The sequence below is a fragment of the Sander lucioperca genome, chromosome 5 (assembly GCF_008315115.2).
Source record: "Sander lucioperca isolate FBNREF2018 chromosome 5, SLUC_FBN_1.2, whole genome shotgun sequence".
NCBI classification, from domain to species: Eukaryota; Metazoa; Chordata; class Actinopteri; order Perciformes; family Percidae; genus Sander; species Sander lucioperca.
In genome coordinates, this window is record NC_050177.1 from 24,077,259 (window position 1) to 24,102,188 (window position 24,930).

The window sequence follows — 24,930 nt, forward strand, 5'->3', positions numbered from 1 at the left end:
AGACATATATGATATATCCTCAGCTGGCTCATTATCCTGTCAGAGATTAACAGCTCACTGTAAATGTAGCACCTAGGAGAAAAGTGAGGATCAACCAACAGTTAGAACCAACTAGTCTGAATTACGTAAAATCGGACATGTGGAAACATTACCCCAATTTTTTATTATTACATGAATATGAACTATTTGAAACAGTAAAATAATGCATATGCGAACAAGCAAGTTAAAATGAAAAAGAATGGGTGACTTGGCCTGATCTCCCAGTGGAGATTTGGCGCTGGAGTGCAAGTTTCTTTCAGCTGTCAAAAAGACTGTGACAAAGTACTATTACTGGATTTTAATATCGCTCAGTTTCCTCTGGTGCTCAGTGAGCCTCTTCAGTCTGTCTGTTGCTGAGTGACTGGGGTTGGCGGGTGCGTGAGTGCATGTGCATGGTGACAGGTTTTCATAGGATGTCCCTGACAAGACCTGGCATTTATATATATATGTTTTATTATTATGAGCAAACCTGGCATATTGAAAATACTATCCAGTCCTGTCAATACTTGATTAAAGGAATAGCTCAACATTTTGGGAAATATGCTTATTTGCTTTCTTGACCACCAGTCCGATATTGAAGACATCGCACCTTTATAACATCCCTATCCATTCATGCCATTTACAACTTTTTTCCCCAAAGTCTAGGATATGTTGAAAAATAAATAAAATGAAATCCAAATGATCTCCATCCTTACACAGTATATCATAGGTAGAGCCCGACCAATAAACGATTTTTAAGGCCGATATCGATACAAATATTTGGCGATTTAAAAATCCGATATTCCAATATATTGGCCAATATACATTTTAAAAAATAATCCAGAAACGCGTAACAAAACATAAACAGATTTCCCTAACGTTAGTTATTTGTAGTTATTTATGAGTCCTCACTAAAATAATATGATAATGCAGTTTAAAAATAAACTTGTTTGTTTTATTGTCACAACAGAACAGAGGAACATCAAAATATATTAAAGTTCTGATAAATAAAATGTATAAAAATACAAACTTAAGATATGAAACTTAAAGGGTTAAACACGAGTGTAGCCAACAGGGAATACTGGCCTTATCCTCACATCACAGCAGTTAATGTACATCAGTGGTTCCCAATTTTGTTTTCAAGTTTGCATTCCTACCACAATCAAAAAGGGGCAGAGGCAGGACGTTTCAACCATGTATCATTACTTTTAGCTATTTCAGGTATTTATCCTTTATTTTTAGCTAACTATTCAGCCAGTTATCCATTACTTTCAGCTAACTATTATCAATTGATTGTATTTGTCACATGAAATTGTACAAGGTACAATTCCAGTTAATATCAACCTTCCATGTCATCCAGCTCCTGCAACTTGATCCAACTCCAAGATCCTCTGTTTCTTTCAGGTAGGCCTTTTCATTGTTGTCTGTGATCAGGCCTACCACAGCTGTGTTGTCAGCAAACTTGAGATTGTGTTAGAGTAGAAAGTGGCTACACAGTGGTGTGTACAGAGAGTACAGCAGGGGGATCAAAACACAGCCCTGGGATGCTCCGGTGTTATACATTATTTTTATGTCCCAAATTCAATATCAAATACTTTCAGCTAACTATTATCCATTACTTTTAACCAACTATTTCCAACCATTTATCCATTACTTTTAGCTAACTTTTTCAGGTGTTTTAACATTACTTTGATCATACCAGCTGGATGCGTATTCCTCCAAAACACAAATACAGTATTTGGATATGTCTTTTATTTTTAATTAGTTGAGCTATTCGAAAATCTTTCCATGACTGCAGCAGATGTACCCTCTGGGCAAGTGGTTGGCATTCAGAATTCAAGTGTAATCAAGCACAGAACAAAAAACAAAATATGTTTAGATCTGTGACAAAACATGATTATTTCAGCAACATTGTAGAAAACAGCCTTGCACTCCAAGAAATTGAGCTACCTTTTTCCTCACTTGGTCGAACTGGATGCTTGTCAGTTGCTAGATAAAAATCCCTTCGCCACATGCAACAGCTGAACGGTAGGCAAGACTGCAGGGCTGGTGCCAGTGTGCCATGCTACATGCTGAGACAGTGGGTCTCTTTGTACGGCAAGCTTCTTTTCAGACAGGAGCAGGAGCTGCAGGAGCACTTACACTTGAATGGAACCACAGTGGGGTTTACAGCTTCTATATACACAACAGTGCTTCCATCCTGGGAGCAGGGTGGTGGTCACATGGAAAGGAAAGGGTTATCGTCCAAGGGGAAACTTGTCACGCCAGAAATGTTCATACTATGAATAAATTTACATCAAATCAACACTGCCACTCACTGATAGAGCAGATATCCTGGAGGAGACAGGTTTCACCGAGCGTCAGAGATAAAGCTGTAAAATTTGCAGTGAGTGTAGACAGTCCAAAGCATGCATACGTCATTGTGTCTTCTTTATTTAGCTTAAGAAATATGATCAGCGGTGGTGATGAGGGGGAAACTGGGCAATCACAAAGAGCCAACATTCAATCTAGGAGAGATAACAAAGGAAGACGAAAGACAGCTCTGGATGGCAGGATGCCCCTGGGGCGGCTATGCTGTTATTATGTTTGGAAGGGGCTGCTGAGCTGCTGTGTGGGGCAATTAGAGACCGGAGGATTGAGTGGGGGAGGGTCCAGGCACAACAACCCGTCCATAAAGTATTCTTAGCACACGGAAAAGGTTGAATAACCTCCCGGATACGGCAGCAATAGCATTAAAAAAAGAACAAAAAAAAGGAAACACATAGCAGATGATGGTGGATTTAGGAATTGAAATAACAACCATCTGCTTATTTCCATGGAAAGAAGCTTGGTCTAAGCTGCTTTCCTGTCATCAGTAGAATCCAAAATGAATACCAAGTGATCGCATGCTGACCTTTATGCTGCACTGGTTTGGATGATTTGACTTACAAGTAAGTGACAATTGGGTTGGTTTGGGGTAATGTGCGCAAGCGGATGAATCATCTGTTGTTCTCATCGAGAGCAACTGCAGACACTGCGGTGAACACATTAGCCATGTCCATTATCTTTAACGTCACTCCGCTTTGGAAAGTCCTGACTGAAAACCGCACAGAGTCCAGGAGCAGTCCAGCTGGAGAACACAGGGACAAAGAGGAAAAGTCAATCCCAGAGTATCGTTTCAGAGGTTTGTGGACCGCAGACAGAGGTCGAAGCCTTACACCTATTGTGTGTTGTCTTTTAACGGGTAGATAAAGGAAGTAAAAACAGATTGAGTTGCAAGAGGGAATGGTTATTAGACACACACAGTGCGACTGTTCCCTAAACTCTCACTTGGGGTAACTTAAGCCTCCGAACTTCACCTCTGATGAGTTCTCCATTGTCGCCTCTCATAATATTACAGATCTCCCAGTGAAGAGGACACAATGGGCAGTGAAAGGAGACAGTAATACAAGCTTGGTGATGTGAGATGTAACAGTTGGCATTGCCAAGTATCCTGAGCCCTCACAAACACACAGTTTCCATGCCCTCTGGCCCTGAACGGCAGGTGTCTGCCCACATTCTTTACATAAGCTCTTGTCAAACACGGCGCACAGCAACAAGGCCTCACAGCTGCAGGACAATGGAGTCACATTAAACTACAGCACTGCAGCCAGGCATGCACACTTCAAGCCAGAGTCAAGGTAACAGTTTCTACAAGGTCAGCTTATCAAAACTTAAAAGGAAGCGTAACACGAAACCCAATGGTGTGAATTGGAATGTAGAAATAGTAGTCATTACAAAAGCCATGGTTCCTTTGTATATAACTCATACTACATGTGTTTGAATAACACCTCTAATCTCATCAGTTCATTAATAGGAAATAAATGATATACCGTACTGTTGCTAAGGTGATCTATATTCACAACCAGTGTTGAGGCTGTTGAGCAGACACAAAACAAATATAATATCGCAAATATCCAATCAGCTATTTAAAAAAAGAAACACACAATCATACCTGAAGCACAAAATTCAGAGATGCAAATCCTTATCAAATAAATGCCAGATGAATGTCTGGAGCACTCCCTGTACTTTTCTGCTGTGTAATAAAGACGTCACATCATAATATGTAATTTAAATAAAATTACTATCTAGTTACAGGTACTGTATTATACCAACACACCACTTACTTTGTCTAAATCCAAGGCAGGCCCCTAAGTATTGTCGACCTGAGCCACATTGGGGGAAGTAAAAAAGGCCCTTATTACTGAGTCACCATAGTGTGCATTACACAGTAACCCCTGCATCACAGTTCAGTTTGGCAATTAGAACCTTGAAAAAGAATAATAGTCTGTTTTCATCCAAACAAGTTCATTTAGCCTACTATTTAAATGTATAAGTGATTTTTTCTTATAGTTTTTTGTCATACCTTGACAGTTTAGACTACTGACTCTGCAGTCATCTTCAGAAGCGTCACGTGATGTTGCTGTGACGTCTACTGTGGGTGTGATATATTTAGTTTGTGTCATTCCACCTGTGTGATGGAATGACGCTGTGCCTCCAACGACCCCCTAGGGAACCGGGCGCGGGAGCCCCCCCTCCCCGCATGACGGTCCCTCAGACGGCAGGGAGAGTCTCTTTAGAACCGCGTCCCAGGGGGGTGAAAGTTGGTATGCTCCTTCATCCCGGTTTACAGTTCTGGGGGCACGCTTTCGGATCTCCACTGCCTCAGCAATCCAGAGATGGTATTTGTTGCTTTCTGTTCGGATGATCTTGGCCTCCTTCCAGTTCATGATATGATTTTCCCTTTTGCAGTGGTCTGAAATGGCTGATTTCAGATGATCCTGCTCCGCCTTTTCTTTAATTGCACAGGTGTGCGCTCCAGATGTTTCCTTCTGACACTCTTTTTGTGTTCGTTCTTGCGTGTACTAAAGGGTCTGCCTGTTTCCCCAATATATGTTTTACTGCATGACAGACATGGGATCTGAAGATGACTGCAGAGTCAGCAGTCGAAACTGTCAAGGTATGACAAAAAAACTTTAAGCCTGTCGTATAAGAAAAAAAAAAAAAAAAAAAAAAAAAATCACTTATAAGTCTGTTTTCATGTTATTATAGTGTATAGCAAAACACATTCTAAATGCGTGTATGTAAATAGAATAAAGTACTGATTAAAAATTTTTGCAGCAAGATCAAGTGTTCTTTTAGAGTTTCATGAGTCGTCTAATCTGCCAGGGTCAAATGCCTTGAAGTGGGATTATCTTATTTTCCATTTGGTCCCAGAGCCAACTTCATATTAGGCTACTTACTAAAGCCTCTGTACTTTGATCAGAGTAAGGAATCTAAAAGAGTGCCACCGTTTAGGTTAACAGCTTTATTTGGTGGAGGTGGCTTTGTTAGACCACACTCACCTATCATCTGTATGTTGGTAACCAATGTAGGGCTGCTGCATTGAGTGACTTAGTTTTCACTCTGCACACATCATCCTTAATTAACCTTCCTGCCACAGTCCTTGGATCTCATGCGTTCTGCCTATTTTAGGATGATCTATTCATTTTACTTCCAATTCTCTTTGAAATATGATTAGACCTACTGTTCCGGGGCAGGCAGAAATGTTTTACGTTTTGCCTACTACCTACCTGGGGATCTTAAAAACCTCAGTTTGATATCCTGCTGATACCATCCATGACGTTTGTTCCCATGAGCTGGAGCACAGGCATGCTAAGCAGAAACTAGTGACGAGTACACCCTCTCTGAATCCTACAATTACATTTCTAAAGCTCTCAATTACAGATGTTCCACATCACAAAAGCCTCAAAAATGTCACATTCTGTTGCTGTTATTAGCCCACTCTGTGCGAGTGAACACAACAAAAGGAGAAAACATCTAATAATACAGGCCCACAAAAACTAAATGCAACACTGGCAGATCAAGAGGAGAGGGAAGTACCACATGCAGATAAAACAGTTCTGGCCCTTATTTTAAGCCATTTCTTCTGTCACAGTGCAAAGAGCCACGATGGACTGCACTGCAGTTTTCATCAGATCAGTGACATATTGATGAAAGGTGTCCTTAGCCCCTCTCTGAAGCCCCTCACACCCTCAGCCCCTGGCTGTGAGCCGAGTGAGCGGGCATCCTGCCTCTGGGGGCCGGCTACAGAGCAGAACCGCTGACCAGGAGAGGTTGAACGAGAGGCCTTTCTCCCCCGCCCCCCCTCCGACTCCTGCAGGAGCAGCTTCGGCAGCTTCTCAGCTTGTTCTCCCCTCTTTGGTCAAGTTGGGATTTCGCATCGCGTTGGCCAAGGTTTTAATTGATTCACATGAAACTCTCTCACTCCTGCTGCACAAGTCCATGTAAGGCAGTGCCAGCAAGCCAAGACAGCCAGACAGCTGGCCTTCCCTGGACAACAAGCACACGTCCATTTACAGAGACCGTGCTATTCGAGGATTCCCCGAGACAAATACCGATATCCTTTATGCTGTGCAGAAACACTGTTCTGAACTCTTGGTCTGCTTGGCTTTAAGAGTGACACCAACTTCAGAATGGAAAATATAAAATGTACTACTGATATTTTCCACTCCATTAAGCAATCTTTAACTGACCCAAGTGTAACCTTTATAACAAGGCTAATTGGTTACACAACAGTTTTAAACCTTTTTATAAGAAAAGATTAAACAAAGCTTGGCCTCGACTTTAAGTTAACACCAGACTTTCCTTTCTCTCTGTATTTAAAATCAAGAATATTATCCCTGCTTGATTAAATAAACATTTCCTGCAACAGGAAGGCCTGGATAACCCCCGAGTAAAAAGAAAAAGAGGACAGCCTCCAGTGAGAGATAGATAGCCAAGTTAGTACAGGGCAGAGGAGGGGGAGGCAGTGGTTGAGGTACAGTCGGAGATTGTTGGTGGGCGGCGAGGCTCTGAAAGAGCAATTGCATCCTTCAGGGAATGAGCTCAGCTTGCGCAGAGTCAAATAGAACCAGAGAGGAGAGGTGAGAGGGCCACTTAGTCTGCAGACCAACAACATCAACACCACCCTCCACCGGGTCAACATCACTCACCAATTAGGTCTGTCGATAGCACACATACAGTAGATCCTCTTCAGTTACTGTAACGCTCACATTCAGACATGCCAGGACATCTTTAGCTGTCTATCTTCCTTTGGTACTCACAGCCAAATGAGACACTTTGTTGTCCAATTTCATTGCCAGCTGACTTCACACTTCCTCATTTGCAAAATATGAATCTCACACTAGAAGTAGACACATCTAATCATAGCCAACAGATTAAAATGTGTGCATTTTTGTCCTGAATTGACCACCTTGTGTTTCACCAAGAAGACTCATAAATCCCCACACAATACGCAATTAATTAGGGCTGCAACTAGCAATTATTTTCATTATATTCATGTTTTGATTAGTCAATTCACTAGTTTGTCCAAAATATATGTCAGAAATTAGTGAATAATATCCATTATAAAAATTCCCACAGCACAATATTTGGTATTTTTGCCTGGAAAATTACTAAAAGGTATAATAGATTATCAAAACGATGTTGATTAATTTTATGTTCATCCACTAATCGTTGTAGCTTTACAACTAATTATGCCAACTATCCAGAGTAAAAAAGTAAATCAACTACCTGAATTATGAATAAAAAGGTTCGTCTCGTGAATGCACAGAATCTTGCATACATATCTGTACCATTATAATAAAATTGCAATGCCAACATGCATAAATCATAAATTGGAGGATGAGGGGTAACGACATGCTCTGGAAGTCTCTGGAGATGTCACATTTATAATATAATGTTGCAGTACTAAAGCTGCAGACGGAAACATGTATTTCCACTGCTGTGTTTTAATGGTGAGAGAGAATAGGCCGAAAGGTTGGATGAAGCCCAAACTGAACCAAAACTGCAGGCCTCTGCAAAACACAGACACACAACCGTGTTATTCTGTTCTCATAAGGCCGAGGCAGCCAGTGGACCACCAATAAGAGCATGGACAATGGTTATGTTGATGCCACAGCTATCCTCCACAAGCAGTTAGAAACACAATAAGGCTGCACTGTGGCGATGGATGTGCTCCGCCCAGACAACAACAAGACAACCCCCCACTCCCCTGTCATCTCGGAGCCTTTTTTACGCCTGGACTTCATTATGTGTAATGGAAATCATCATTGGCAATCTGAAAGAATTTACAAGACAATGATGCAGTCCAAGTCATGCCTCACCTACACACAGAGCAGATACGTGACGAGACTGAAAAAGATGCATCCTTTCTGACAAAATATACAGACTGTGTCAAAGACAAGAAGTTGGCTACTAAAGATTTTAGGCCACTGTGGTTTTATATGCATATTGTATGACATGACCAAGGTTACAAATATTTTTAATGGCCATAGACTATTCTTTTATATATTATTTCCTCTTAAAAGTATAATCAGGCCTCATCTTAAAAAGCAAAAGGGTCAAAATCCTCTTCTTTTTTTTTTTTTTTTTTTTTACAATTTTAAATCCATAGAAATCCATTTTACTTTAAAAACAAAATGAGCATTCACCGACATGACTGATACGATGCAAATACAACTGACCACAGTATTTTTGTTCATGCCTTAGTATCTGCAACTACATTTAGATTTAGTAAAAGGGAAAGAGACCTGTGTTGCAAACAGGATCCTACCACACACACACACACACACACACACACACACACACACACACACACACACACACACACACACACACACCCCTATCATTTGAAAATACTTCATGTTTATGCAGCTGCAAATGTACTAACTGGTAAAGGAAACCTCTACTCTACCATATGTATTTTTTATTTTGTATAAAGAATAGTAATTTATCCACAAGGCGGTTTTAGCTATAAACAAAAGAAACTGTCTTAAATAATAAAACTGCTTCAAATCGTTAATCAAAATATTAGATTAGAGTCAAATTTATAACATAATAGTAATACCCTCAAAAAAAATATGTATTTACTTTGTCTATTTCTAATGAAAAGCAAATATTTACACTACAATTTCAAAGTAAATATCACAGAAAAATAAATCCAAGCCTCATGATTTACAAAAATTAGGGAAAAATAAAAGAACTTAATAAGTGAGATAAATCAAAGTACAGAACTAGAAATCCTCCAAGCACATCATCAGGAAAAACTATAGATGAGATGATGTCAAAATAAAAAGGACCTTCACTGGGCAGACTACACATGCAGCTACATGGAGAATATGATAGATGCAAATGTAACAGGGTTCTGAGATATTTATGTGCCAATAAGCATTCCTTCAACAGAAATGTTAGTCAGTGGAAAGACAAAAGGAAATGAAGTCTTTCTTTCGGTTTCCTCTCCTGTTAATAAGTTAGGAATGTCTGGTCTGCCACATCTAGATGATCTTGATAACATGTAAGTCAGGATAAGTAGGGACAAATGGTTCCTTCACTAGCTGCAACTTTTATTTATCAAAAGGGTGAAACATTCTTTTTTAAATGACATAGCTAATATAGCCCATTTCCTTGCAAACACTGCTGACATTTCACAGACCATTTTCATTTTCCACTGGCTATGGCTTTTATTTTTTTAAACCCTGACTTCATTAAATTGTATTTTCTGTATAATAGTCTGTGTTGTTTTTTTTTTTGTTTTTTTAATCAATAATTAGATTTACTTAGTTTATGGAGGTTATTCAGGATGACAGCAGCCAAGGGAATCTGATTAAATAGTGGTTAATGTTGTAAGGAAATCAATTGAATGACCCAAATTAAACCAAAAACACCTGCACTGACAGAAGACGCAGATATGACATATTTCCAGCCCACTAAACACAGGGAAACCTCTTCAGAGAATAAGCACTGCTTTGGCGGTGTTCCTCTTCATCACCACAGCCCATCTTACCTTTTTGTGTCTGTCTTTGAAAGGTAAGGCAGGCCATGGCATCTCCTGCAAAAAGTCTTGCCAGTGTTTCTGGTCCTGATCAGACGAGATGAAGACGATTTCCAATTTGTCCTTATGTTCAGACGCCTTTTTGAACCTGCTGTAAAACTCGCACAGGCTGCCGTTGAACTGCTTGCACGGGGCGTTCAGGCTGCATCCGAAGAAGAGCCCGACCAGGGATAGCTTGGCGCCCAGCGACTGCACATCCACCTCGGCTTTTTCGCTGTTGACGAGCCGCTCCCCGAATAGACTCACCAGAAACTCCGACATCGCGGCTACAGTGCTCGAACACACAACGTTACCCTCAGCTGAGGTTGCTGCACATGTAACCGCTATGTTCAGGCGACACCCAGCACTTCCTCCACCGCCAATGTGAGGTTTTAGGTGAGCTCCCAGCCCCTGTGAGGCGTCGTGGTCGGTTTCACCGCGGCTCGTCCTCCGGTGTGAGCGCTGTGCAGGAATGCGCTCCGCTTTAAATCGCCCTGACTACCCCCACCCCACCCCCACCCCCACCCCCACAAGCATACACTTTAATCATGATTCTATTTACAAAGGTGACACTTTATCACCATTTCCTTTTTCTTTTTTTGATGTGTTAATAATAGAAAATGCAGCTCAATTATTTTAATGTCTGTGTTTACATGTTTTATATCCCCTAACTTCACTAACTTTCAGATTAGAAGCAGCTGGATTCTAGGTTTCAACTCAAAATGACATTTTATTAAATGCTTAGAATGTGTTCATTTAACAAGCTTTATTAGGCAACTCCACGAGAAATTCTGCAATTTTCAAAAAGATAAGGCTGGGGTAAAACCACCCTTTATTCCTATGGATATGCTGCCATGTAGTGTTCACAAGAGGAAACTACCTGGGCTGCAACAGAGATTTCTGGCACAACGTCACATAGTATAGCATGAAAATGGTGAAAAACACTTGTCATATGAATAAAATCTTTGTCCAAATAAACATCCCCCAGAACAAAAATAATCAAGAAAAACGTTGTTGTGAGATGCATGTGTGGCCTTCATCAAAATCATACAACACATTACAAAGAATGCTCTCTCCTGCTACAAAAGTACATTAAGTGTTACTTTATTTGGGTCCTACTACCAAAAAAAAAAAAAAAAAATCACATAAAAAATGGTCACAATAAAGAAAATCCTAAAATGTTTTTATAATTAACTTGTGTGTTAAGATTAACATTACATTTGAAGAAATGTATCAAACTCAGATTACAAATCAGGATTGAGTGATTGCACATAAAGCAGCACAAGAACAATTAGTAGGAGTTACATTGATTATACGTGTTTGTCTTTGCAGATGTTCCAGTACAGAATTAACTGAATAGCTGTGTCTTACAGAGGATGCTCGATATTTTGGTTGTCAACTTACACAGTTGGTGATTTGCATTAAATTACAGAAGGATATGTACCTTGTGCATGGTTGTCAATGATGCTGGAATTGAATGGTGGAAAAATGTACTGTTTAGCAGTAGAGAAATGATGAAATGACCAATGTGAACAGCGCAGGCTCCCTCAGTCCTCAGTGAACATCATCCTCACCAGATCTGCTTTAAAGAGTTCTTCCTCCACCAACTTCTGAGGCTGAAACAGGATAATGTGGGGGGGGGGGGGGTATTACAGGTACATTCACTCCCTAGACTACTACTCTAGCTACAGTCATATTAAACAAAGAGAATGGTTTTTTACATATACATTTTATAAGAAACATTTCTATACATGTTTTTTTTCTGCAAAACATTTTTAGTAAAACTTGTTTTAGTCTAATCCATGTCAATAAAATAGTCAAGCAAATGATTCTTACTGTGCCATATCGCAGCAGAGTGGGAACTCCACTCAACTTTAGTGTCTTCTTGAAGTCATTATTTGAATCCTTCCAACTGAAGCATGAAAAAAACGTTATTACACAGCTGAAATGATTCTCCAGTACTACATTTGAAAGAGCACAAGGGAAGGCTGAAGAGGGTTTTCAGCTTTCCATGATGAAGCTATTTTCAAAAATCTGAAATGTTTCAGGGGAGTAAATGATTATGAAATCTATGATATAAGCATTACTTGGTGCTCTAATTTATATTATACATTTACACATAAAATTGTATAGAAATCCCTTTTTTGTAGCATTATGGCCAGATCTAATTGTTTGTAAGCAGATGGTTAATATGTGATACAGATTTATGACTGTAGGGGTGTAATTATCACAATACCAAAGTCTTTGAAGCCCCTCAAAACATAATAGTTTTCAGTAATTTATCAAGTATTACTGGTCAGTGGCTTCACAAATACAAAGGATTACTTGCTTTTCATTTAATACCGTTTTCAAAAGCATGTAACATCAAATCAATTTTGTCAAACTGGCAAATTGTAAATTTTAAAGTTGTTATACATTGAACTCTCTTTACCTTTGTTTGCCATTATCTATCATATTTTATAGAGCAGCTGATTAAAAATAATTGAACACCTAATATGGTGTGCTCTCTCTTGTTTTTCATAAATGAAAGCAGAGTAAAATACTGACTAGGCCCTTTCTCCAACTTGACAGTAGATGAAGACAGAGCCCTCGGGAAGATGACTCATCTCTCCTCTAACAACTGGCTCCGCTGAAAGGGAACAAGGGACGGCAGTGAATGCACCACACGTGAAATATAACAGCAGTATACTATCTAACTAACGTTGCCAGAACAATGACAATGACATGTGCCCGTATGTTGTCACATACGGGCACATGAGCCATACATTTCAATCAAGTCTCCGCAAAATGAAAGTACAAGCATCTATTGGCGATATTATATATTATATACCTTTCACACAGTCTGGACACCAGCTCTTTCCTTGGGCGTCTTTATCACCAGAGAAATAAGCAAAAATATCCTTTCCTTTTCTCTCAGACACAGCCTGACAGAATTCATCATATCCGCGCACAGTCACTTCTTCGTAGTGGGGCATCGTTTAGACCGAGTTAGTGTGAAAATGTACTACCTTAAAAAATTAGACTACGAAGCATTAACCAGAGTTATTAGAAATACTGCTCTTCTGAACACTGGACCTGGTAGAAATACTCCAAATGTGACACTACCACTTCCGGCCGGTGCAAAGGTTCTTAAAGTGACCGTGTACCCGAAAAGGTGTATTAAGCAGTTTAAATTGTCCTCACGTATATGTTCTAATATGTGAATACACCTCTTACATAGAATTTCACACAGTCATAACATATTACAGAAAGAAGTTTATTTTAAAGTTATGGCGTAACATTAAATAATGCGGTTGCGATTATATTTGACTTTCTTGACGATCCGTACTTGGTACAAAACTACTTCCGTCTAGCGGCGTTCTGTTGTTGTCATGGCGGCGTTTCAAACTGTTGACAGGCTCGGACAAAGATGTGAAAAAGTTAACCATGTCACATACTTAATATAATATAATTAACACCCACTTAGAGACGCTACGTGTGTAGCTCATTTATCATTTCTGTGTAAACTAAAAAAGTGCTTACAAGCGATGGCGATTAACGTAATGTTTGCAAACTTCAATTCAAAAGCGTAGCTAGTTAGCTAGCTAATGCTAACTAGCATTAGCATTAGCTAACGCTATATATCAAGAATTGTTTGCTGTTTTGACAGAACTGTAATGACTGCACAGTTGTTGTCGAGTTGTCCCACGACCCCCGTAGGACAGCACAGCCAGAGGAGACACGGGCCTGTTTCAGGTTCAACCCGGAACGGGCTGATGTTACCTACTGAGAGGTCCCAAACCAAGGTAACTTAAACAACGATGGCATACGCAATATTCAACTACGTTAGCTAGCTATATCTTTATTCTAGATAGCTTGTGGTATCTGACAAGTGCACGCATGCACACTGTTGCTAGCTGATTTGGTACAACTAGTTAAATTCAATTTAGTCTGTCATCCTACCTCCATGAAGGTTAGAAGGTTACTGTTCTAGAGGTGTTTATTTAAGTTAACGTTAAATGGTCATATTAGAGGACTGTTGGGTGTGGTGCCGTTGGATTGTATGGCGTTGTACGAAGTCATCTGTAAATGTTGTCCATGTATATCAGTGAGGATAGAATAGATACTGTATTAGACACACCTCTCAGTATAGCACAATGCAGGTCAACAGAACCAAGTAGTACAACCCCCCCAAATGATCATACAGTTGAATCAACAACTTTTAAAAGCAGCTTAAACAAAAAACTTAAGATAAGATTTATTCTAGCACTGTTGCTTTAGGTTCGCATCGGATTTAGCTAATTGCACCAAACAAATTGGCAACTGGGTTAAAATGAAGTTAAAGACAGAAATAACTTGTTGAGAAAGTGAAAAGCATGATTGAGTATCGCAGTGACTCTTTATATCACATATGAGACTGGTTAAGACTGATCGATGTCTTACACGCAACAGCTGTTGTTCAATGAAGCCATCCCTGCAAGTACCAGCAACCGTGCCACCCGTGTACGCCAGCCAGCCCCAATAGTGATAGAGAGGCTGCTGCCGCTGTCAGAGGAGCGTGAGAAAGTGGACAGTACCAGAAGCTCCATCAGCTTTACCACTCTCTCAGAAGAGAGACTGCAGGCTGCGGTGCAGCTGGCCAAGCGAGATGTGAGACGAAGGCGCCTTGAGTCACTCATAAAATCCCCTGCTAAACCCACACAGGAGGCCTCCCTCCTTGAAACAAGTGATGTCGAGCTGCTCCAGGTAATTGATGTAGATTAACGGTACATAGTTTATAACTAATACACTACATTTATGTCCTATTCAAAGAACGATTGCCACTTTGTTCAGTCATTGAGTCTTTTTCTCTCTCTATAGGAGCTTGCAGCCACTTTGAATAAGAACAAGTTAAAGACCTCCAGTCCAAAAGAGAAAGCAACCCGACCTGGACGCAAATTGTTGGTGCACACACCCCAGAAGCGTCCCATTTCTTCCTTGCCTCGGATTGGCCAGTCACCCCCAACCAGAGACCCTGGCACAAGGCATTTTGAAGGAGGCAAACAGGCTCCTTTAAGCCAGGAGATTTGCAAGCTGCAGAATGAGCTAGAAGTGTATATTCAGAAAGTAGAAGAGCTAGCCAGCAGAGGTAACAGCTCAGCTTTGTCACAATAGGCTTGTGGCTTACTATTAATAATATAATTACACAAAAATCACAATTTTGGCACCCACCACAATCAGCACGTTTTACATATGGTTTTACATTGCACACATAATGGATTAAACTAAACAGTAATGAATAATGGGGTTCAAACAACAGGGGAGAAGATAGAAGATCTACTGGAGCCTGAAGAGCAAAACAAGTTGGAGATACGCAGACAAAAGCAGGCAGCCCGCTCAGCACGTGTCATCTATGTTCTCCAACAACAGGTATTTAAACCTCAAGCACATAAACCATTAGTGACTTTTTAATTTGTTCTGTATCTATAAACACTTGTCTACAAAATCATTATTTAATAGGTAAACGAGATACAAGGAGATATAGAGAAACTACGAAGCCAGAAAATGCGGGCCACCAAAAAGGTATGTTTTCAGCATTGTCACACATCTCTATACTGATGTGTAGAGCTCATGTATTAGTTATTGATGATACAGCGTTCAAAACCCCATATCAAATTACTTTTTGGGGCTTCCTATCCCTCAAAAAATAAATGTTCTACTTGCCAATCAGACACACAAGTGAGTGGTGTGAAACCACAATTGTATTAGTTTTATTTGTTTCTATGACAGGCATTAAACAAAATATGTTTTTTCCCCCCAAAAGTCAGTAACAAGTTATAACCTTGATGTTCAAAGATTCATGTGGCAGTACTTTTAGCAAACAATTGCTTATTCTTTAAATTATATTATGTTGCTAAAGATTTGCTAGCTGTACTGCTAAGCAAAAATCATCGATGTATCAGTTTTAGTCAATGGTAAATTACTTTCTCTTCTTCTTTCAGTCCATGGCAATAAACAGGCTTGCAGCTGCCCACCGTGGGACACTCAGGGCCTTACAGGTTGTAATCCACCAGCTTTCAGATGTATCTCATGGCAAGGTACCCCCTTATTACAAAGAGCTGAGCCAGCTGATTCGCCAGCTCTCTTTGTGCTCAGCTAAGGTTGAAGTACAACAGTGTTCAGCTGTGCCTGAGACAGCCCTCGACATCCTGCAGAAACTAGAGGTAAGGAGCATAAAGTTCAAATCCAAAGTATTTGGACAATAATATGGCTTTTCATTGTTTTGACTCAATTCTAACACAGTTGATTTGACATGTAACAACTATTATATATAGAGTACTTCTTAGAGTATGAATGACTCATTGTTTACATTTTCCCTAATTTTAGGACAATATAGCAAAACAATAATCCGAAACACAGGGGTGGTGATGGCGCAGTGGATATGACACATGCCTTTGGTGTGGGAGACCCGGGTTCAATTCCCACTGCAATACATCGACCAATGTGCCCCTGAGCAAGACACTTAACCCCTAGTTGCTCCAGAGGCATGAGACCTCTGACATATATAGCAATTGTAAGTCGCTTTGGATAAAAGCGTCAGCTAAATGACATGTAATGTAATACAGGCAGACAACCTAAACAGTGTTTTGTGGAATGATTTACAGGCCATATCAGCCACCTGACCTTAGCCCAACTGACTTAGTGTTTTACTTACTGAAGGCCAGGGAAATGCATTTGTCTAGCACCTTTCAACAAGGTAATTTAAAGTGATTACTGAAGACAATCATGCATCAAGTGGAGATAACTGCAGCACAAGTCTGGCAGAGCATCGCAAGTGATGAGTAAATAAAAGGTGTCTGCCACTGTTTGTGGGTCATTGAGTAATGGCTGTAATTTGCAACCTTTCAAAATAAGATGACTTTTATTCAAGTGTAAGTTAATCTTTCCATTTACTTTCTGTCCTCCAAAACTTTTTTTATAGAAAGGTCTACAGTTTTTACAGCAATTGTCTGATGCTGATGCAAATACTAGGGCTGGGACGGTATGCTTTTGTCCTGATTCGATTCTTTCACGATACATGGGTGTCGATTTGATTGGTATTGCGATTTCCATTTATTGCGATTCTAGAAGTATTGCTATGCGATAGTATTGAATATTTTCTTTTCCTTCTTTAACAAAATCAAAAGTTGAATAATATACTTCTAGAGACAATATTATCATGAGACATTTCTAAAAACTAATAGTTTTCTAAGAAGAATGCACATCACATGTCATTCAGTCAGTCTGACATTTATTTACTTTGTAAAGTAGAACATAACATGGATTTTTAAATGTCGCCATCGGCGGTACCGTATAAACAGAAAATATTTAGGTGCATTTTTGGTAAAAAAAAATAAAAATAAATAATATTGATTCTAGGGAAAAGAATTTATTTTAAAAAATCGTCACAAAAAGAAATCACAATACATACCATTTGTTTATTTTTAAAAAGACAATAAATCGGCATCGTTTAGTTGTTGTTTCGTAAGTGGATAATCTAAGATTTGATTGTCTTGTCACTCTATTCGTATTAGACTTTGGATTCTGCCCTCAGTAAACAAGAGCTGCTTGAAAAGATGCAGGCCCAAGCATGTCCTCCACACAGGAAGTCTCCTCATCGCAGCATGTCACCTACTAGTGCACCCAAGGGTCCCAGGACCTCAACTGTTCGAAGTCCTCGCAAACCGGCAAATCCCAAAAGAGGTCTCCGTGGTGAGTGGTTCTTTTGCCTGGATTTAGTTAGCATGTTTATAAGCCTTTACTTCTCTTTGGTAAGCCATTTGTGCGTGTGTAACTTTATAAGTAATATTCTAGTCTGTTTCTAAATGTATACCCTCAGCAACAGTATTCATTAAGACAATTTCAAACCTCATTAATCCAATATAAATGCAGTATTTTCCTTCATAATTTCCTGCTTAAAGCAGTGGCCTACCTGCTGCCCAAGCCTCTGAACACCGCACACATAGTAAATTGTGTGTATACCTTTTGATGAAGAACAAACCGTTTAGTCTTCTGAGTATCTGGAAGACACCTAAGGGCTTTTGTGCAGTTGTGCTTGGTCCCCCCACTGTGCTTAAATGGCTGTACCAGGCTGAAAATTAATTAGGAGCCATGAAGAAGTGATAGAAAGGGAAAAACAGGAACTAAAGTGCAGAGCTCTGGCCGTCGGTCCCCTGTTGCTTAATCTTATGAACTCCTGCTGGCTCCTATTGGGCTGAGAGGCATCCTTTGAAAGAGATGGTTGTCAAGAGTGTTAGCTAATTGTCAAATTGGAGGCATTTTGTTGTGTTGCATCTTGCCTTTGGCCCCCAGGTCCCAAACTGATTTACTTATGTTTAAAAGTGCTGAAGAGCTGTAGCTATTCCTTAATTTCTATTTACATTCAATAAGTTAAAGCTTTAGTGCGTAACTTCTTTATATTATTGAACGTCCGTTACATTCAAGCCATTGCCAAATGAGTTGCTACAAAGCTAATTAAGATTATCAGCTCCACACATCTCTCTCTGGATTTCTCAGTATGCCTATCTTCAGAAGATTGTGGCGTCCAGTGACTTCTTTCTTCGCACGCAGAAACTTGAGTGAGAGTCCATCATGTTTTTTTAATCCTCCGTGTCCTCCTTGGCTACTAGCAATGGCATGGAGGAGGGGTGGTGTGTGATCACAGAAGGCTTGCATCATGTGGATGCAACGACAGTTGTTGTCATCACTTAGAATTCCTCATGGGGGCGACGCACTATAGCTTTAAGATTAAAACAAGCCAAATGTTAAGTTTCGCATATGTGTCAGCAGGTAGGAGGATGACCTCACAGAAGCCCAAAACTACTTCTCACCAGCTTCTGAACAGGAGAGAGGTGCTCAGGGCTGGCCTGGAGAGCCTGGCCCAGCGAGAGCTCAGAGAGCTGCAGGCACCACCTCAGACCACCGGCAGAAAAGGAGGGGCTCTACAATCTGAGAGAAGCAGGGCTGACATTATAATGAAGGTGTTGGCTTGGCTTCTACAATGCTTAATACTGACTTAAATATGTTCTAACTAGGGCTGTCAAACGATTAATTTTTTTTAATCGCAATTAATCGCTGAATTTCTATAATTAATTGCATATATTATCACATGATTAAAATTCTATTATTTTGCATTTCAGAACAGTTTTTAAGTACATATTAACAATCGAAAGCAATTATTACCAGTGTATCTTGATTGGGAATCAAATGAATGCAAAGAAAGTTACTTTATGAACTTGATTTTAAGATTTGTAATTATTTATTTACTGTAAACTAGGGCTGTCAAAATTGCTCAAAAATGACGTTCGAATATTCCCTCTAAAAAAACACATAATATTCGAACTATTCGAACATCTGGTTGCGCATGCGCATTTTGTCAATGACGCGCATTACTTCAATAACAGGACAAATTACTACAAAGAGACATAACTACTTGTATAGGTAGTCTATTTAAGTTTAAACATATTTGACAACGTATTACCTACACAAAAACAAGTAAATCGAATGATGGCCGAGACCGCAGACCTCACGCTCGCTCGCTCTCTCGAGCAATTTCTCTCTCTCGCCCTCACGCTCTCTGCCAGTGTGCGGCTGTGCGCATAACGGTTTAAAATGAACAACAATAAACACATTTTGAGTGCTGATCAAGAGTTTTGTGCAAGCAATTTAAGGTCGCGACTATTGTCCCAAATATAGCAGGCTTCATTCAGTGACGCTCCGAGCGAGCTGTGCTGTGGTAAACATGGAGCTTTTCCTTGACATGAAACGGTAAATAATCTAACCAGTGGAAGCAGTGCATTTAACCTTTATTCATGCATATCTCTTGCATACAACTTTATCTCGCGGCTCAACTATTTTACCTCCTACCGACCAAAATCCAAAGTACTTCCAGACATGGCTTTTTAGATTTTGGGGGGTTAAAATCGCTTTCTCTGATGCGGTCGAGTTGGGCTCTGCACTTTCTGCCATCTTCCATGCAAGACAAGTCAACTTTCAGCAGTGAGGCTGTGCCAGACAGTGGGACTCCTGTGACCTGTCCCTGAACCCGATCAGGCGCTAGCGCGCCCACTCGCAAAGCAGACAGCCAGACAGCCTCTGCTACCGCAAGCGTTTTTTTCCACATTTCTTTTTTTTTTTTTTTTAATTTGAATATTAATTTTCACCTTCAAAATTCGTTTTTTAAAAACTATTCGAATATATATTCAAATTTAGAATATTCGTTGACAACCCTACTGTAAACAAAAGAAAAATGTGTGAATCTGTCATTATTGCACAATTCCTCCAAGTACCTAACTAAAAAACTAAAAATCCCTATCCTTACCAGAGTCAATATAGTGTTTAGTAACTCCTAAATAATGTTGATTACTCACTGACGTCCAGTGATCAGCGGTTAATGAGACAGCGTTTGGAGCACCTTGCAGCAGTTCCAGTGTGGCTGCTTCCTCCGTGTCATACAGGCTGTGTGTGGTGAGACTACTGTCCCCCTCGACGGCAATGAGACGGGTCAGAACACGGCAACCGTAGTACGTCTTTAAGACCCGAGTCCTCTACGATGCTGACAGGTCTGCAGTTAGTTGCTAAAACAAACTGGGAAACCACCAGATGAGTTTTTTGCAAATGGAATTTCTGCATCTTGGAACTCACGCATCAAACACACTAAAACAGAGAACTCATTACATCTCTGGGTAACTCTGTATGTGTTGTTTCTCCTACTGACACAACTGTGGGGATCTCGTGAACGCGAACGCCATACTTTGTTGCAGGCCACGGCGTTCGCAGACATAGTCGTGCCAATGCCACTTGCTTCATGGTGCCAATACACCATATACTCAAACGTTTTAAATGACGGGCGAGCATATACTCGTAGCGTGCTGCGTGAGCGGCGCTGCTCCAGAGGGACGGTACCAGCAAGTCGGACTCGAGGATATTCTGTCTTTCTCTGCACGGTTCTGCCTCTATGTGGGGATATTCATCTAAACCCCGGGCCTTTGGATTATCAAGATCGTGTGGACGCTCTAAAATCAGCTGTTCCCATTCATGGGGTGGAAACGTCGCTAACCCATATCCAAGGCTCCAGCGTGGGAAAACGAGGTAACCCCCTGACAAACTCTGCTCCTAAGTTGAAACTTAGTAATGAAACTTACTGAGCTAGTCTCATTGGTCGCTTTTAAGAGGATGTTGATTGACTTGGAGGCAGCCACATCTGGCTGCAGATGTTTTGACTGATGTGTTTAGGAGTGTGGTTGACTTTGAAAGATTTGCTGTGTCAGTTGTTTTATGTTTTCGGTGTTTTTGCATATTTTCTGTTTAGATGTACTGTATATGTGGTTGTACTGCTGCCTATCTTGGCTAGGACACTCTTGAAAAAGAGATTTTTAATCTCAATGAGTCTCTTCCTGGTTAAATAAAGATAAAATAAAAAAAAAAAAAAAAAAAGTTCATCCTTGAGAAAATATTAACATCAGTGATCCACGCTAAGCCAGCAGCAACTGCAAATACTGCCGCCTTACTTAAACAGCAGCAAATGAAACCGTTTCAGACTGTGAATCACGCGAGCGTGCTTTGGAACCCGAAAATAAAGTCGAAGGGCATTTTCGGAGGACATTTAAACATCCGCAGCATTGCCGAAAGACTGAGCAGATCGAACATTTGTTAACGGACTCAAATCTTGATTATCTTTGCTTAACGGAAACTTGGTTAACTCCTACTACTCCCTCTTCTACAGTGAAAGTGTCGGGATACACCTTGTATAGACGCGACAGAAACAAGGGTAAAGGCGGCGGTGTGCTGATTTATGTAAAAGATCACATCCAAAGTAAACAACTGGACATCAGTGATTGTAACTTGGAGTGTGTGGGGACTACTATTACTTTATCTCCTCAAATGACTTTCTGTGTATTAGCAATTTATCGACCTCCTAAAGCTACTAATGATTTCTTTATTTCTCTTGGTAACTTACTTAAACAATGTGATGGAAAAGAAGTCATTCTTTTAGGTGACTTTAATTTAAATTGGTTTGAGAAATCATGTAGAAACAAACTTAAAGAAATAACAAAATATTTTCAAATGACACAACTATTAAGTAAACCAACTCGTATAATAAGACCTTCTCAAACCTTAATAGATTTAATATTGACAAATAAACCCAAGAGAATAATTAAAACTTATAATCTAATTACAGGCATGTCTGATCACAATTTAACCCTAGTAGCTAGAAAATTGATAAAAACAAGGTGCAAGAACGAAATTTCAATGAATAGTAAAATGTGTATCACATTCATTCCAAAGAAAGATTTACAACTGGTTGCAAAAGATTTAAAACAAACAAAGTGGGCAGACATCTTTGAGAAAAAATCTTGTGAACAAGGCTGTCATGATCTTATGTTGGCTGTAAATGACATCTTAACCAAATATACAAAAAATAAGCAAAGAAAGCGACATGCAAAACAAAATTTGCCATGGTTCAACAAAATTATTTGGGATATGATGAAAAAAGCGAGATGTGGCGCTAAAAAAATTTCTAAAATCAGGATTAACAACGGATCGATTTGTCTTTACAAGTCAAAGAAATAAAGTTACAGCTGAGCTTAGAAAGGCCAAAGCCAGTTTTTTTCTTGAAATCATTAGAAATGCACAAGGTAATAGTAGAATAATATTGAAAACTATTGATAAATTGATTGGAAAAGAAAAGTCAAAATGTGAGAATATTCATCTCAATATTAATGGAAAAATTATTGATAACTCTTTTGCAATAGCAAAAAATTTTAATGAATATTTTTTAAACATTGTCCAAAAACTGGCTCAGAATTTTCAAATTGCTCATCCCCCTCTCATAATCAGTGACAAATCTGATTTTAATCTTAGCTTAATAACTAAAACTAAAGTTGAAAAAAAAAATACTGTGTTAAACAGCAGCAAAGCAAAAGATATTTATGGACTTGATACTTCTTTTCTTAAACAATATAAGGACATCTTCTCTGATCCGTTGACAACCATGATCAATCAATCGATTAGTGAGGGTATTTTTCCAGCAGCCCTAAAACCTGCAATTGTCACCCCTATATTTAAGTCTGGAAACAAACAAGACATGAACAATTATCGTCCAATAAGCATCCTCCCAGCTGCGTCAAAAGTGCTCGAGAAGACGGTGGCGGAACTTACCACCCACTTTAACTCACAATCTCTCTTAAATCCAATGCAATTTGGTTTCAGACGTAAATACTCAACAGACTTTGCCTGTTGTTACCTCCTGGAAACTATCAGGGCATATGTGGATCAGGGAAGAGTGGTGGGAGCAGTATTCCTTGATCTGTATACTGAGATTGACAGTATACTGTCAATCACCAGATACTCTACAGTAAATTAAATCAATATAGTCTCTCTGAGCACACTCAAAACTGGATAAGATGTTATTTGAGCAACCGACATTAGTGTGTACAAGTGAATAACATCCAATCTGCGTTTAGAGCCACCTCGATGGGAGTGCCGCAAGGGTCTATTTTGGGACCCTTGCTTTTTAGCATCTATATAAATGACCTCCCTAGAGTGTGTTCGGACGTTGACGTAATCATGTACGCTGATGATACGGTGATCTTCACTTTTGGGGAAAACGAGCTGGAGGTTACTGACAAATTATCAAAAGAGATGCAAAAAGTTGCAGAATGGTTGCAGACGTCCTGTCTGACCTTAAACGTTGATAAAACGGTCTCAATGTTTTTTTCAAATAAACGTAAATTACAACTAACTCAAGAAATTCAAGTAAATGGACAAAAAATTAAGAATGTAAATGAAACAAAATATTTAGGTCTAGTACTTGATTCGAACCTTGGTTTTAAAAGTCACATAAAAAAAACTGGTAATACATTGAAATTCAATTTGATGAACTATAAACATATTAGAAATTCATTAACTACAGAAGCCTCAAATATATACCTCAATACTATGATTGTTCCACATCTTCTGCATGTCTAGTTGGTCTCAGGCATGTAAAACATCGTTAAAATCACTTGAATCATTATATAAAAGGGCCATAAAAATTCATGATAAAAAGCCTCGTCAGTACCATCATTGTAAAGTACAAAGTAAATATAACATTTTGAGTTTTGAAAACCTTATTAAATATAATCAAATTTCTGCTCTATTTAAAATTATTCATAACATCGCTGCTCCCCCTTTGAGAAAATTTGTCACACTAAATTCGGAGAGAATTTCTAGAGCCACACGGTCGACAGTCAGAGGAGAGTGCAGCGTTCCAAGACGTAGAACCACATATGGTCAACAATCGTTCTCTTATAAAGCAGCGAGCCTTTGGAACACTCTTCCAAACAAAATTATTTCATGCATACACTATAGTACATTTACACGCCTGACCAAACAGTGGTTATTATCAAAGCAAACCTGTATGCACTGAATGACTGTGATATGAATGATGTAAACTATGAGTGAGTGAGTGATAGATTCCTGAAGTGGAGAGTGTTTTTATGATGTGAGTGAAGTAATGCTTTCATGAGCTAGCGGGTAGCATCACGTTAACTGTACTACTATGCTTAGCTCCGTAGGTGGTAGCTCAAGCTTGACGTGCTTCGGTGATATTTTAATTCGGCTTTACACAATGTGCATATGGCTTTCGACTTGTCTACGAGCCGTCTGGGAGTTTTGGAAAATAAAAAGCTCCATTCAGAGTTATTGCTGCTGTGTTTCTCCATCATGCTGCAGCCTGCAGCAGCAGGATGTGTTAGGAGGAAGTGGCAGCTTGATGAGAAGTAACGGTGCTGCAAAGGGTCAAAATAGTAGCCTGTTAGGCATGACGCAAAGCCGAGTGAAGTGCAAAATAAATGCGATTTTAAAAAAAAAAAAAAAAAAAAAAAAAAATGAATCGCATCGCGATTAACGCGTTAATGCTGACAGCCCTAGTTCTAATACACAGGAAATGCTTCTTATTATATTCAATTTTAATTAACATCCACTGTGAAAAGGTGTGCCCGCGGTCACTTCAAAGATTTAAACAATGTCAGGATCATGTA

General features: G+C 39.5%; 3 protein-coding genes across 11 annotated transcripts in view; 1 reads left to right on the top strand and 2 right to left on the bottom strand.

Moving 5' to 3' along the window:
• nxn (nucleoredoxin) overlaps nucleotides 1-10,387 on the bottom strand; it is a 65,832-nt gene extending 55,445 nt beyond the window's left edge. Inside the window, exon 1 of the mRNA XM_031297619.2 lies at nucleotides 9,884-10,387. Coding sequence (XP_031153479.1) covers nucleotides 9,884-10,192 — 309 coding nt within the window. The 5' untranslated portion in view covers nucleotides 10,193-10,387. The remainder of the gene's footprint in view (nucleotides 1-9,883) is intronic.
• A 517-nt stretch (nucleotides 10,388-10,904) lies between these two features.
• txndc17 (thioredoxin domain containing 17) lies at nucleotides 10,905-13,019 on the bottom strand. The gene is made up of 4 exons (XM_031297644.2): nucleotides 12,741-13,019; nucleotides 12,458-12,539; nucleotides 11,747-11,822; nucleotides 10,905-11,526 (listed from the first exon to the last, which is right to left on the bottom strand). Exons 1-4 carry the CDS (start codon nucleotides 12,883-12,885, stop codon nucleotides 11,458-11,460), a joined length of 372 nt encoding a protein of 123 aa, XP_031153504.1. The 5' UTR covers nucleotides 12,886-13,019; the 3' UTR covers nucleotides 10,905-11,457.
• A 249-nt stretch (nucleotides 13,020-13,268) lies between these two features.
• kiaa0753 (KIAA0753 ortholog) overlaps nucleotides 13,269-24,930 on the top strand; it is a 31,716-nt gene continuing 20,054 nt past the window's right edge. For 6 of the 9 annotated variants that reach the window (XM_031297583.2, XM_031297585.2, XM_031297588.2 and 3 more), the window contains exons 1-8: nucleotides 13,269-13,695; nucleotides 14,342-14,635; nucleotides 14,750-15,017; nucleotides 15,189-15,298; nucleotides 15,389-15,451; nucleotides 15,871-16,092; nucleotides 17,443-17,620; nucleotides 18,695-18,888. In XM_031297583.2, coding sequence (XP_031153443.1) covers nucleotides 13,567-13,695; nucleotides 14,342-14,635; nucleotides 14,750-15,017; nucleotides 15,189-15,298; nucleotides 15,389-15,451; nucleotides 15,871-16,092; nucleotides 17,443-17,620; nucleotides 18,695-18,888 — 1,458 coding nt within the window. In that variant the 5' untranslated portion in view covers nucleotides 13,269-13,566. Of the gene's footprint in view, nucleotides 13,696-14,341; nucleotides 14,636-14,749; nucleotides 15,018-15,188; nucleotides 15,299-15,388; nucleotides 15,452-15,870; nucleotides 16,093-17,442; nucleotides 17,621-18,694; nucleotides 18,889-21,317; nucleotides 21,323-24,930 lie in introns of all 9 variants that reach the window. The other 3 variants (XM_036001490.1, XM_036001491.1, XM_031297584.2) reach the window with 3 other exon arrangements.

What these genes read in the sequence shown, in the direction of transcription:
- txndc17 (XM_031297644.2), bottom strand. Translation starts at nt 12,885, where the DNA reads ATGCCCCACTACGAAGAAGTGACTGTGCGCGGATATGATGAATTCTGT. An exon ending in GTGTCCAGACTGTGTGAAAG is followed by an intron (nt 12,540 to 12,740) that starts GTATATAATATA and finishes GTTCCCTTTCAG; the next exon opens with CGGAGCCAGTTGTTAGAGGA. An exon ending in CTCTGCTGCGATATGGCACA is followed by an intron (nt 11,527 to 11,746) that starts GTAAGAATCATT and finishes ATCCTGTTTCAG; the next exon opens with CCTCAGAAGTTGGTGGAGGA.